At 52.0% G+C, this 12,218-nt stretch overlaps 1 protein-coding gene across 1 annotated transcript; it reads right to left on the minus strand.

Moving 5' to 3' along the window:
• Positions 1-1,242: 1,242 nt before the first annotated feature.
• LOC147646005 (uncharacterized) lies at positions 1,243-12,131 on the minus strand. The gene is made up of 2 exons (XM_086874029.1): positions 12,014-12,131; positions 1,243-3,244 (listed from the first exon to the last, which is right to left on the minus strand). Exon 2 carries the CDS (start codon positions 3,242-3,244, stop codon positions 2,519-2,521), a length of 726 nt encoding a protein of 241 aa, XP_086730155.1. The 5' UTR covers positions 12,014-12,131; the 3' UTR covers positions 1,243-2,518.
• Positions 12,132-12,218: the final 87 nt, after the last annotated feature.

Raw genomic sequence — 12,218 nt, forward strand, 5'->3', positions numbered from 1 at the left:
CCGCCCAGTGCCACCACAGTCCCTCCCAGTGCCACCACAGTCCCTCCCAGTGCCACCACAGTCCCGCCCAGTGCCACCACAGTCCCTCCCAGTGCCACCACAGTCCCGCCCAGTGCCACCACAGTCCCGCCCAGAGGCCCCACAGTCTCGCCCAGTGCCACCACAGTCCCGCCCATTGCCACCAGTCCCGCCCTGAGGCCCGAGACTCCCTCCCACTTCTTTTTAGCCATTCCCAGTCTCTTCCGAGTTCATTCTCACTTCACTCCAGGACCTCCACGCTCTCTTCCAGTGTTCCAGTACCTGCTCCCATCTCTTCCAGTGCCACCCCAGTCCTTCCCAGTCCATTCCCAGTCCCTCCCAATGCCACACCACTCCTCTCCACTCTCTCCCAGTGTCCCCAGCGTGTCCATCTCGCTGGTGCCCTCCAGCTCCCAGCCCGGCCCCGGCCGCCTGCTCTGCTCCCGGATGGATTTCTCCCCTGCCCACATCCAGCTGAGCTGCTCCCAGGGCCAGCAGCAGCTCTCGGGCCACGTGCTGGCCACTGCCGTGCTCCCCAGCGGGGACTGGAGCCAGCAGCTCCTGCTGCTGCTGGAAACCGCCCCCGGCAATGCGGGCTCAGCTCCAGCTGCCAGGTGGAGCACGGCAGCCTGGAGCACCCCCTGAGCCGGCACTGGGGCACGGCCCGGCCCCCACAGCGCCGGGGGCAGCGGGGGAGGCACTGGGGGGGCCCAGAGGGGGATTGGGGTGTGCTGGGAGGAACTGGGAGGGAGTTTGAGATAGACTGGTTTAAACTGGGGAAGGGATTGAGGTGCTGAGGATGCCTGGGAAGGGGTTTGAAGAATGTTGGGGAGGGTGGGATGGGGTTCTGGGGGTCCTGCTGGACCCTGGGAGGGAGTTTGGGGGTGCTGGGTGTCACTGGGAGGGATTTGAGTGAGCCTGGAGGGGCTGGAAGGAGATTGGGGATTGGAAAGCAGGGATTGGGATGAGGTTGGTTGTGCTGGGAAGAGACTGGGAGGAGTCTTGATGAGTCCTGGTTGTGCTAGGAAGGGACTGGGAGAGGGTTTGGGGGTCCAGGGGCAGTGGGGAGAAATTGGGAGGGGGCTGTGGGATCCTGAGAGGAACAGGAGGGGCTCTGCTGGGTCCTGGGGAGGCTGGGAAGAGACTGGCAGTGATTTACCAAAATAGCAATATTGATCCAGTATCAACATCAATCTGTTAATGGACAAAAAACCTCTCCAACAGTTTAAAGTTACAAAGTGGATGTTTAATCACAGCACTGGCTGAGTGCAGGAGTCACCCCTTAATATGCACTGCAAGTTGACAAAAGATTCCAGTGTCTATTTATTTACAAAAGTCTTAAATATCCAAAATACTAATACATATGAATGTATATATGTATATATGCATATACTAATGCATATGCATAATGCTATCACGTCCCATGTGCCACTTCGGATTAGAATTCATGGTAATGATTTTAATGTCATTACACCTGCATGGTTGGCTCCCCAATTTGAGGAGGGGGTCATTTTGGTGAGGAGGGGTCATCAGGAGATGAAGGAAAACTGCTTTTCCTCACTCTGACCTTTCTGCCTTTACAATGGTTAACATTACAAATGACATTTGGTACAACTCCAGTTTCCTCCCTTGTGACTTGGAAATGGGTTTCCAGATGTAAGGTCTCTGATCTTCCTGAACCCATTTATCAGTTTCTCTTTTCTCATTATAAGCACAGCTGAACAAACATACAATGACAAGTAATTTTTTTACCTAAGTCCGAGATTCATTATCTCAAATCCTGCTTTTCCCTTCATCATTAACTCTAACTAGTTCCAGCAAGGCCTATCTCCAGCCAAGACCGCTAAATTTTCTAAAATTCTTAATTGTTTAAAATTAGTGACTCCAAAGGAGGTTTCAGAGGGTCTTGGGGGGGCTGGGAGAGACTGGGAGGGTCCTTGGAGGGGCTTGGGGTGTCTGTGAGAGGTTTTGGGGGTCCTGACCTCTGCAGATGCCCCAGGGATGCCATCAAACGCTGCCCAACGCAAGATGCTGATGGGGATTGGAGTCTCAGTGTTGGGCTTCGTCTTCCTGGCACTGGGGCTCGGCTTCTGCCTGCGCAGGAAGGTGAGGGAGGGTTCTGGGGGTCGTGTCTCCCTCACCCAGAGCATTTGTGCTCCCCTCTGGGCCCCCAAGCCCGGTGTCACCCCCTTTTCTCTGCCCACACAGCTCCTGAGGCAAAAGGTTCTCGAGGATTAAAAGTCAACAATTCCCACTGTCATTCTGTGTCCTGTTGAATTTTCATTCCCCTGCTTTCATCCAGGTGCCCACAGGGAGCCAGGAAGATGTGAAGCCTCCCAGCCAGGTGTCTTCCCAACATGGATCACCAGGACCACGGATCACCAGGGCTCTGCCCAACGGGGGTCACTGGGGATCATCCAACGCCCATCCTCCCATGGGGGATGGAGCTGGAGCAGCGCACGAAGCTCTTCCCGCACTCGGGGCACTCGCAGGGCTTCCCTTACTGGTGCCTCCGTTGGTGTTGGGTCAAGTGATAGCCCCTGGAGAAGCTCTTCCCACACTGGGGACACTCGTAGGGCCTCTCCCCAGTGTGGATGCGCCGGTGGACGGTGAGGTTGGAGTTGCGGTTGAAGCCCTTCCCGCAGTCGGGGCAGCGGAAGGGCCTCTCGTCTGTGTGAATCCGCTCATGTAGGAGGACACTGGACCTGGTCTGAAACCTCTTCCCACACTGGAGACACTCGTAGGGCCTCTCCCCAGTGTGGATGAGCTGGTGTTCCCTCAGAGTGGAGCTCCACCCAAAGCTCTTCCCACATTCCAAGCAGGTGTAGGGCCGTTCCCCCGTGTGGATCACCTGGTGTGTCATCAAATTAGAGATATCTCTGAAGCTCTTCCCACATTTCCCACACTCGTAGGGCTTTTCCCCAGAGTGGATCCTCTGGTGTTTCCTCAGGTTGGAGCCATGGTTGAAGCTCTTCCCACATTCCCCACACCCATAGGGCTTTTCCCCAGTGTGGATCACCTGGTGCTGGATGAGGTGGGAGCTGTACCTGAAGCCCTTCCCACATTCCAAGCACTTGTGGGGCTTCTCCCCCAGCTCTGAGCTCCGGCTGGATCTCTGGCCGTGTTCCTGGCACTGGGGGGATCTTTCCTCCTCGCAGCTCCCTGGACTGCGTTTGCAGCCCCTCCTTGTGCGGCATCTCCAGGGCTTTTCCTCCTCCTCTTCCATCTGGAAAAAATTTGGGAATGAAAATTCCTGGTTAGGAGGAAAAAAAGAGAGGAGAGTGCCTTGGGCTGGGGGTGCCTCTGTTGGGAAGGCAGAATTAGAAAGAAATTATAAATATGTCTCTTTAGCCAGAAAGGCTAAGGAAGAAATACAAATGAAAGCACAGTTTGAATAATTCAATGAAACCAAGCTGACATGCCAGAGCACGTTCTTTCCCCCAGGAAAACTAAGCTGAGACCCCTCTTCCCAGCCTTATAAGGAAAGGTCTGAAGAACCCCGAGATAACTAAAAATATGCAAAACCAGCGATTTCTATAGGTCGAACACAAATGTTACTGTATTAGGATACTTAGAAAGATTGGTTAGTAAAGGAATAGAATATTCAATGTATAGGTTATATATGTATATATGTAATTGTAATTGTAATGTAAATATGTAATTGTAAAAGAGAGTTCTCTTGGTTCTCTTAGTCTCTCTTAACTCTTGGCTCTCTTGCTACTCTCTCTTGGCTCTCTCTTAGCTCTCTTGTTTCTCTTAGCCTTCTTGCCTCATACTTTCTACACTCTTGCTGCTCTCTTTTTCCTGCTCTTTCCTGCTCTTCTTTATCCTCTTTTTTCTGGCTCTCTCACTTCTGTTCTGTTATTCTCTTTCTTAGCAATCTTAAAGTCTTGAACTCATGTATTCATATTTTACCCCCTTTTGTATTGTTCTCTCTGAGCCTGCTTTGCGCTCTATCTGTCGGCTCATGGCAGGCTCTCCCTCTCTCTCTCTCCCACGCCCTGAAATAAACAACTACCATCTAACTCGACTATAGAGGTCTCTGCCGAGTCTCAGACCGTCCACCCCCGATGTGTCTCCTACATGCCTCCTTGCCCAGGTTCGTCTCAGAAAGACACTGGGCATCTTGCGTCTGTAAGAACCTCAAAAACAACAAGATTCAGCCCAAACAACAAAACACAGATCACAAACAAACCAAACAACAAGATTCAGCCAAAACCCCCTGCACAATAGAAAGGTTCAGCCCCTGCAAGAAACTAAAGCACCAACGTTTACCACAGTAAGGCTCAGAAACACCAAGATTCAGCCCCATAAAAATCGTGGATTGCCCACTGTGGTCACCCGCTGCATGTGGGGAGGCACTGCACCTGAGGCTGGGGGAGCTGCAGATACAGGGATGAACTTCGTGCTGCTTCCTCTCCCTGCTCCTCCTCCTCCTCCTGTGGCCCTACTCGACCTCACACTCCTCCTCCTCCTTCTGCACAACCCCAGGTACATATATTTTGACCGTTTTTTTCCTCAACCCTGCTTCTCCTTCCCTTCTCCTCCTGCCCCCAGGCCCAGCACCCACTGCCGCCTCCCTCTTCCCCCCCAGTCCCACAGCATCCCACCGCAGGGGCACGGATGCAGCTGGGCCAGCTCGGCCTGGGGCAGCGCTGGGCTCTCGGCCGCTTCCGCCCGCACTCGCTCCCCACTGCAGCCGCTCCCGCCACCACAGCGCGGGGGGGCCCGGCCTTGGCGCTCCCCCCTCCCACCTCCCCAAATTCCCCTCCAGGGGGGCGCCAAGGCCCGGGGGGGAGGGGCGCAGCTGGGCTCCAGCTGGGGAACGCTGGCAGCTGCGGCTCTGCCTGGACACTGATGAGTCATCAGCGCCGCGCGCTCTGATTGGCTCAGCCCTGCCTGAGCCCTGCGCCTGCACCAAGGGGGGACACCCTGCTCCAGGGGGGATGGCCCCAAAACGGGGCAACCCCAGCAAAGGAACAACAACAAAGCCTCTTTACAAACTGATCCCCTCAACCTCACTGCACATAGGGCCAGGGACGTGGACATAAGGAAGTGACACGAGGAGCCAGCAGCTGCACAAAATGTTATTAATTGATGACACAGACTGCTGCTCAGCCAAGGTCCTGCTAAATTCATCAACTTCCAGAAGAACAACAAAGACTTAACACAGACATCAATATCGTTAGCTATACAAAAGTGGGGTGCATATTAAGGGGGTATGTAGGAGGTGCATTGGGAAGTCTGTACCTCTCCAGGACTTCAGCCAGTAGGGAAAGGGACAGGGAGATGTGGCCAAGAAAATTAGGGTGAAAAGGAGGCTGTGTCTGCCAACAACTGGAGAGACCCCATGGGAAATGTCCCATGGGCACACCCTTTTTTATGAATACAATTACTGTTACAAGACTCCTCTGTCTTCCTTGTGGACAGAAACCTCTGGGGATGTCAATTTTTCCACACACCTTGGGGCTCCTCCGCAATTCCTTCCACCGTCCGGGCCAGCGGGCAGTGAGTGCAGCTGAAGGGGCCTAACCCAGTTTGGGGGATCGGCTCCCTCGGCTGGCGGCGGCACCGGGCATTGATTGGGTACCCGAGAGTGAGCAGGAGACAGACGAGTGACGGATCAGGGCGGCTCTCAAGAGTCGGCAGGGAGAGAGCACTGAAAATCTCAGCAGTGACTACAGTGGCATCTTCGGGGAGTGAACATGGCAGGGCACCCAGGGAGGGGACAAAAGGGAAAGCCACAATGGGGTCCCAGCAAAAGGGATGAGGATCCCAAAATATCTCTCAAGGGTCCCTTGGGAGCATGTGGAGGTCGTTTGCACATTCTCCCAGAGGGAATTAAGGACATGGACACCCAGGGGGGCAAGAAGGGAAGTCCAGAAGGGATTTAGACAACAGGGGATGGATGGTGTTGGTGTGCTGGGAAGGGACTGGCTGAAGGGGAGTGTGCAGGAATGTGCTTAAGGCAAGAAGCAGCAGGAGGAATCCATGGGGTAAGAAAAAGGATGATGGAAAAGAAGAGGAAGAGAAAAATACTGAGGATTGGGATGTGTTTCAGAAGGGTCTTATCCTCAGAATTTGCCAGCTGACTCAGATCCTTTGTATCCCAGTTTTCCAGGAGAGGAAAACAAGGAGGTGAGGATTTCAGGGGGTTTCTCTGAGCTGGGAGCGGCAGGAGCGGGCGCAGAGCTGCGGCACCGGGAGCACGGGCTGGGGGCCTGTGGGGAGCTGTGGGGCCGGGCCGGGGCTGTGGGGCAGCCGGGGCTCAGCGCCGGGCGCTGCCTGAGCCCAGCACCCCCCGGGCAGGGCCGGCAGTGGCCCCCGGCCCCCAGGAGGCTGCGGGACGCCCCGGCCGCTGCCCGGCCCCGTGGAGCTGCCGGCCCTGCCCGCCGGGGGGGCCGCCTTTGGACACTGCGGCAGGACAGGGACCGGCTCTGGGATACGGGCTGGGGAGGGGAGCCTCAGCACAGCCAGCACGAGGAAGGAACAGCTCACAAATGGCGATTAGACATGCAAGGATCCACATGATCTTTTAAGCATTTCCTGCTGGGTCCCTGGAGAAAGGAAGGATTTTGCAGAAAGCTCAGCAGCTGCCACACGATGAGCACCCACAGGCACTGAGGGGGGCTGCAGCAGCGACAGAAGAAGCCCCTGCAGCACTTGCTCACAAAGGCTCAGCAGCTGAATGCAGCAAGGGATGAGCAAAAGGCCAAGCTGAAGGCAAAGGCCATGGCACACTTCCTACAGCCCCTGAGAGATCAAGCCCAGAGCCCAAGGGGGCCCCAGCACCCAGGGGACACCCTCGGCCACAAGCACCTGGCACAGGCATTGCCCTCCTGGCCAGGGCACAGCCCACCCAAACAGCCCCTGGCAAGGAATCAGCCTTCCAGCTGCAGGGCACAAGGACACTGCAAGCACAGACAGCAGCACCCTCAGCACCAGCAAGTCCAGCCCTTGATGGACACGCATTCTTAGCGGTGGCACAGCTCCCATTCCACCAGGGACCCACCACACTGCAGACCTTGGGAACATCCAGGGTGGGGCTGGATCCAGAGGAGACCTTTCCTGATGGACACAGGGGCCTCTCCATCCACTCGGAATCTTACACCTAAAGGTGCTAAGGAATATATAAATTATTAAGACACTAAGTGGGAAAGATAAGTGGGTGTGTTTTATTGAGACACTATTAGCAGATGTGGAGGATGGGTTTAAAATGCAGGGATTTTTATTTGCTCACAATTGTGATTGTAATTTACTGGGAAGGGACTTGATGGCTAAATTGGGAATGCAAATTAATGTTGCAAAAGGTGATACAGAGGCTGGTTCTGTTGTATCTCTGTGTCAAATGTCTGGCAGAGCCACGGCTGAAGTCAACCCACAAGTGTGGGCAGCCCCAGGGAAATTGGCAAAATTAGATATGGAGCCTCTCCAAATTTCCCTGAAGCAACCAGGACAAGAGGTGTCCAAAAGCAATCCCCTGTTCCAAGGGAGGGAAGGAAGGGCTCACAGCCTGTCTGCGAGTCCTGCTCAAGGCACGGCTTGGGGAGCCAGGGATGGCTCCCTAGAATGCTCCTATCCTGCCAAACAAGAAATCCAATGGAATCCACAGAATGCTGCAGGACCCAAGAAGAAGAAATGAGATGATGAAACCGAGGCACCCCATACTCTCAGATCCTTACACCAGCCTCAACCAGGTGCCCTCCTCACACTGCTGCCATTCACAACTTGATGCAAAAGATGCTTTCTGGGGATCTGCCCACTTCCAGAGGATGCAAACACAATTCTGCCTTGGGCTGGCAACAAGAGCTAGAAGGGAAAATGCTCAAGACATGGACGGTCCTTCTGCAGGGATGCACGGAAGCACCGGCCTGATTGGGGCAAGCCTTGCAGGAAATATCAAAGGAATTGACCTCACCCCCAGGGACTGGCTTAATGCAGGATGTGGATGACTTGATCCAGTCAGAAAAACAAGGAGAAGAGGTAGAGGAAGCCTCTGTGAAATGGCTTCATTTTCAGGCTAAAAGCAGCTTTGAGTATCTGAAATAATAGAAAGGGCAAATGGTAGAGAAAATGGTTAAATATTTAAAACAATTTTTGACTCAGGGTTTGTGGTGTATTGATTCAGAGAGAGTTCAGGGAATCTCAGAAATAATGTTTCCCAGGACAAAAATGGAGCTGGAACAATTCTTAGGATAATTAGGGAACTGCAGGAACTGGACTGAGGATTCTTTATTCTGGCCTGAGCATTCTATTACTTCTTTAGCCCCAGATAGTCTCAATTTTATAGACATAAGAAAGAGAACAAAATTTAACAAAATGAAAAAAATAAAATGATTGATGCCCCAGCCATGGCTCTTCCAGACTCAGAAATCTGAATTGGAAGGGAATATTAAACAGGCCACCCCTGAGCCTGCACTGAAGGCAACGCAGCAGCAGCCAGGGCTCCCCAGCGGGGGAAGCCCCTGGGCCTGCCCACAGATCCTCTGCTCAAATCCTCGGCCTGGGCACCCTCCTTTGCCATCTCCAGCCACTGCGGGACAATCCTTGCTCTCACTCTTGCAGCTTCAGGCCTTTCTGTGCCTGCCCTCGCCACAGCTGCTGGGGAAGGCACCGGGACAATTCCACTCTGCCTCTCAATTCCACTCACACTCTGCCCTGCCTGGGATTAGAATATGGGAAAATAGACCAACTTGAAAATGGCTTCAAATCCTATTTCTCTGAAGGGAGTTGGTTTGCCTTTGCCTTGGGGAAAGGAATTTTAATCTTTCTTTTAAAGGAATTTTAATATTTCTTTTCCACCACTCAGCAGAGATGAAATTTACATCTCAACAGACTGGGAATAGCCCAAAAGATTCCATCAGCTAACATCAACCAACACCTACCCCAGACACTGCCCAAGGCACAGCTGGAGACACCTGGTCTGGAAAAGGCTGAGCAGGAAATCCAGGAGTGCCCACCTAATTCACATCACAGGCACAGAAATCCAGGTGCAACAGGAAACCAAATCCTAACAACTCCACACCTTCAAAGCAATGAACATTAAACCAATGGATTTCTATGGGGTCAGAATGTATAAATTTAGGAAAATCTAGTCAAACTCATGTGTCATGGAAAGATTTTCTCTGCACACCCAGCCTAAGTGTGCATGAAGTTATTCCTGTTGCACATTCTGGCCAGAATCAAGTAACACCTTATTTCTCTAAAGACACTGTTGAAGAGTTTTTGCTTTTACAGTTTCAGAAAAAAGATTACACCGTTAGAATAATTTTTTGTAATTATTTTACTTCTATATTGTTGGTTCTGTTTGGGACAATGTTGTGAGAATCAGTTTTTAGTCCTAGGAGAATAAAAAGAAAACACTTGATTGCTTTCTCATTTTTGTTTTATATTTGTACTTGACTCTTAGTGATAACAAAATGATGGTATGAGTTTTTCGATGTTCACCCTTAAGCTGCACTTTGAAAACTAGAAGAGCTTTAAAGTTGGCGCTTTAACAGATAAAGAGTTAATAAAATATTGTTTAAAAAAATAAATAGCAGATTCTGTGTGGGGCCACATGTGAGTCAGGGGATGTCTGCCCTGGAAGAGCTTTGTTCCAGGCAGCCAGGAGAGGAGCTTTAGAAATGCAAATTAACACTGATGGCCCAAAGCCTGCACAATGGCCCAGGGCTTTCCTGCCTGCAGGAGGAATTGGGCTGATTCCCTTTGCCCCTCAGCCCAAGCTCTGCCTGCTTGCACAGATGGAATTTGCACAGATAAAGGCACAGCCCATTGTGAGGATATCTGACTCTGCAGCAGAAATTGGTTAAGCTGCAAAGGAAAATGGAGAATGTTGTGAAAACTTCACTAAAACAAGTGGGGGAGAATCATCCCTGTCCCCACTCCAACATGTGCTGTCTCTGTCTATGTTATATAGGGTGTATCAGACCACTGGGGTTTATTTGCTACCAAAAGTTCAGGGAAATCAGTTTGGAATCCAAGTACGTGATGATTTAATGAGAGAAAAGCTGACAATTGATGCTGCCCTGGCTGGAGGGAGCACCCAGAAATGGGGAAAAGACGAACGACCACCAGAACAAATCCTGCAACACCATGGACCAGACCCTGGGAACCCTGATGAATTCATAGCAGGTACCAGAGAAACCATTTCTCATTTCAATGGCATAATTAGATTACAGGATGTCATTGAAATAATAACCAACCAGACAGCTCCAGCTCCTGACCTTCCCCCCAACCAATCCACTCAGATGAGGAACACAACATTTCACCATGGGATGGGATCAGATTACCTTTTAGCAGAAAAAGGAGAGGTTTGGGAAAAGTTAAATGATTCAAACTGCTGATGGCAAACAGATCAGCAAGGAAAAGGTGCAGAAACAGATAAAAAAGGAAATAGCAAAGCAGCTCATGTACTTGTTCAAATGTGGAAAGGATAGGAATGGGACAGAGTTTTGTGCTTCCCTCACAGACCACGGGTTAAACAAATGCTGTTTCTCCTCTCATGTGCTACAGCAACTCTCATCTTTTTACCATGCACCACACCTTGCTGAGAGCAGCTCATTCAGCAGCTGAGCAAGGGGATGCAGGTGGCAGCCAGGCCTCCTGAGCCACAAACGGCTACAAAAGGACAGAGAATGAGGGCACTGACAGCAATCCCAAAAACAAAGAAGAACCAGGAAGGAAAAACAGAGGCAATGAGTGAATCTGCTTGGAGATAGGGCCAGGGACTTGCACATAAGGAAGGAATGGGAGAAATCACCAGTTTCAGAAAATGTTACTAATTGACAAGGACTGCTGCTCAGACCAAGTCCCAATACATTCCTGAACTTCCAGAAGAACAAAGACTTCACAGAGCCAGGAATATCGGGTTGTTATAAACGCATATCATATTATTGGCTTTTCGCAAGTACTATAATGAATATTATATGTATAAGATTAGAAAATTTAGCTGTAATAATATAGTCTTCTTTATTTCTGTTATTAATGAAACTTAGAAATAGTGGTATAATACACGTATGTTAAGCTAGGACATAGCATTAAAACAAAAACTACTTTTGTTTGTGTAACCCAAAGACTGAAAAAGATAGCTGGAGATCTTCTTTTCTTTTATAAACTATCTTATCCAGATGAAGACAGCAGTGACCAGAACTCGGGGTGGGGGGGAGGAATTTATTGCATTTCTGGTATCAGGGAATGTAAATCTCGATGGCGCCAAGAGGATTGATCCATTGAGAAGGGAGCAAGAGAAAACTAAACAGAAGAACACCAAAGATCCTAAGAAGAATGTATGAATATGTATAAGAATGTAAGGACATGTAGTAGGATTCTGTTTTTAAGAGACAATCCTTTGTTAGTAAGGTCTGCTCTCTTGCCTGAATGCAGAGACACCCGGCCGGATCTGTACACATTATTTTTTTCTCCTAATTGTTTTTTTATTAAACTTTTAATTTTATAAAAATTATGTGAACTTTGTTTTTCACAGGATGTTATCCAAAAAGGACATGCAGCAGGCGGATCGGGAAGGCTGAACCTTCCAAGCACCTCGGCCAGTGTTGGGGAAAGGGACAGGGACATGCGGCCGGGAAAATCAGGACAAAAACGAGGCCGCGTCCTCCAACAACTGGAGAGAGCGCACGGCAAATGCCCCATGGCCTCTCCCTTTGGGCAGCAATAAAGTCACTTGCACACCACTCCTCTGGCTCCTTGGGCCACACAAACCTCTGGCGCCGGGAATTTTCCCGCCCGGCCCCGGGCCCAGCGCAGCCGCCTCCGGCCTCCCGACACGAAGCGGGACGAGCCAGCGCTGCTCCGCCACCGCCTCCTGCCGAGGCCCCAGCGGCAAGGAGACCGCGGGCAGCCGCTCCCGCAGCGCCCTCAGCCCAGGGCCAACACGGGCCGGCCACGGCACAAGCCACCCGCCACAGCCCCCTGCCGCCCCCTCCCGGGCCCGCAGCGAGCCCCGAGCCCCCGCAGAACCGAGCGCGGCTCCCACCTGCGATGGCCGGGGCCGCCTCCGAGCTCCGCCGCCGCCTCACCGGGCTCCGGCCGCTGCTGCCGCCGCTGCCGGGCCCGCACAGACGCTCCGGTCAATGGCGGCGCTCCTGCCCCACGGCCGCCCTGGGGGCGCCAGCGGGGCCGGGCTTGTCCCCGCTCTGCCCAATCAGCGCGCGCCATAGCCACGAGTGACGGCAGAAGCA

The sequence above is a fragment of the Cyanistes caeruleus genome, unplaced genomic scaffold (assembly GCF_971803275.1).
Source record: "Cyanistes caeruleus unplaced genomic scaffold, bCyaCae1.hap1.1 HAP1_SCAFFOLD_135, whole genome shotgun sequence".
Taxonomy (NCBI): domain Eukaryota; kingdom Metazoa; phylum Chordata; class Aves; order Passeriformes; family Paridae; genus Cyanistes; species Cyanistes caeruleus.

What these genes read in the sequence shown, in the direction of transcription:
- LOC147646005 (XM_086874029.1), bottom strand. Translation starts at nt 3,244, where the DNA reads ATGGAAGAGGAGGAGGAAAAGCCCTGGAGATGCCGCACAAGGAGGGGC.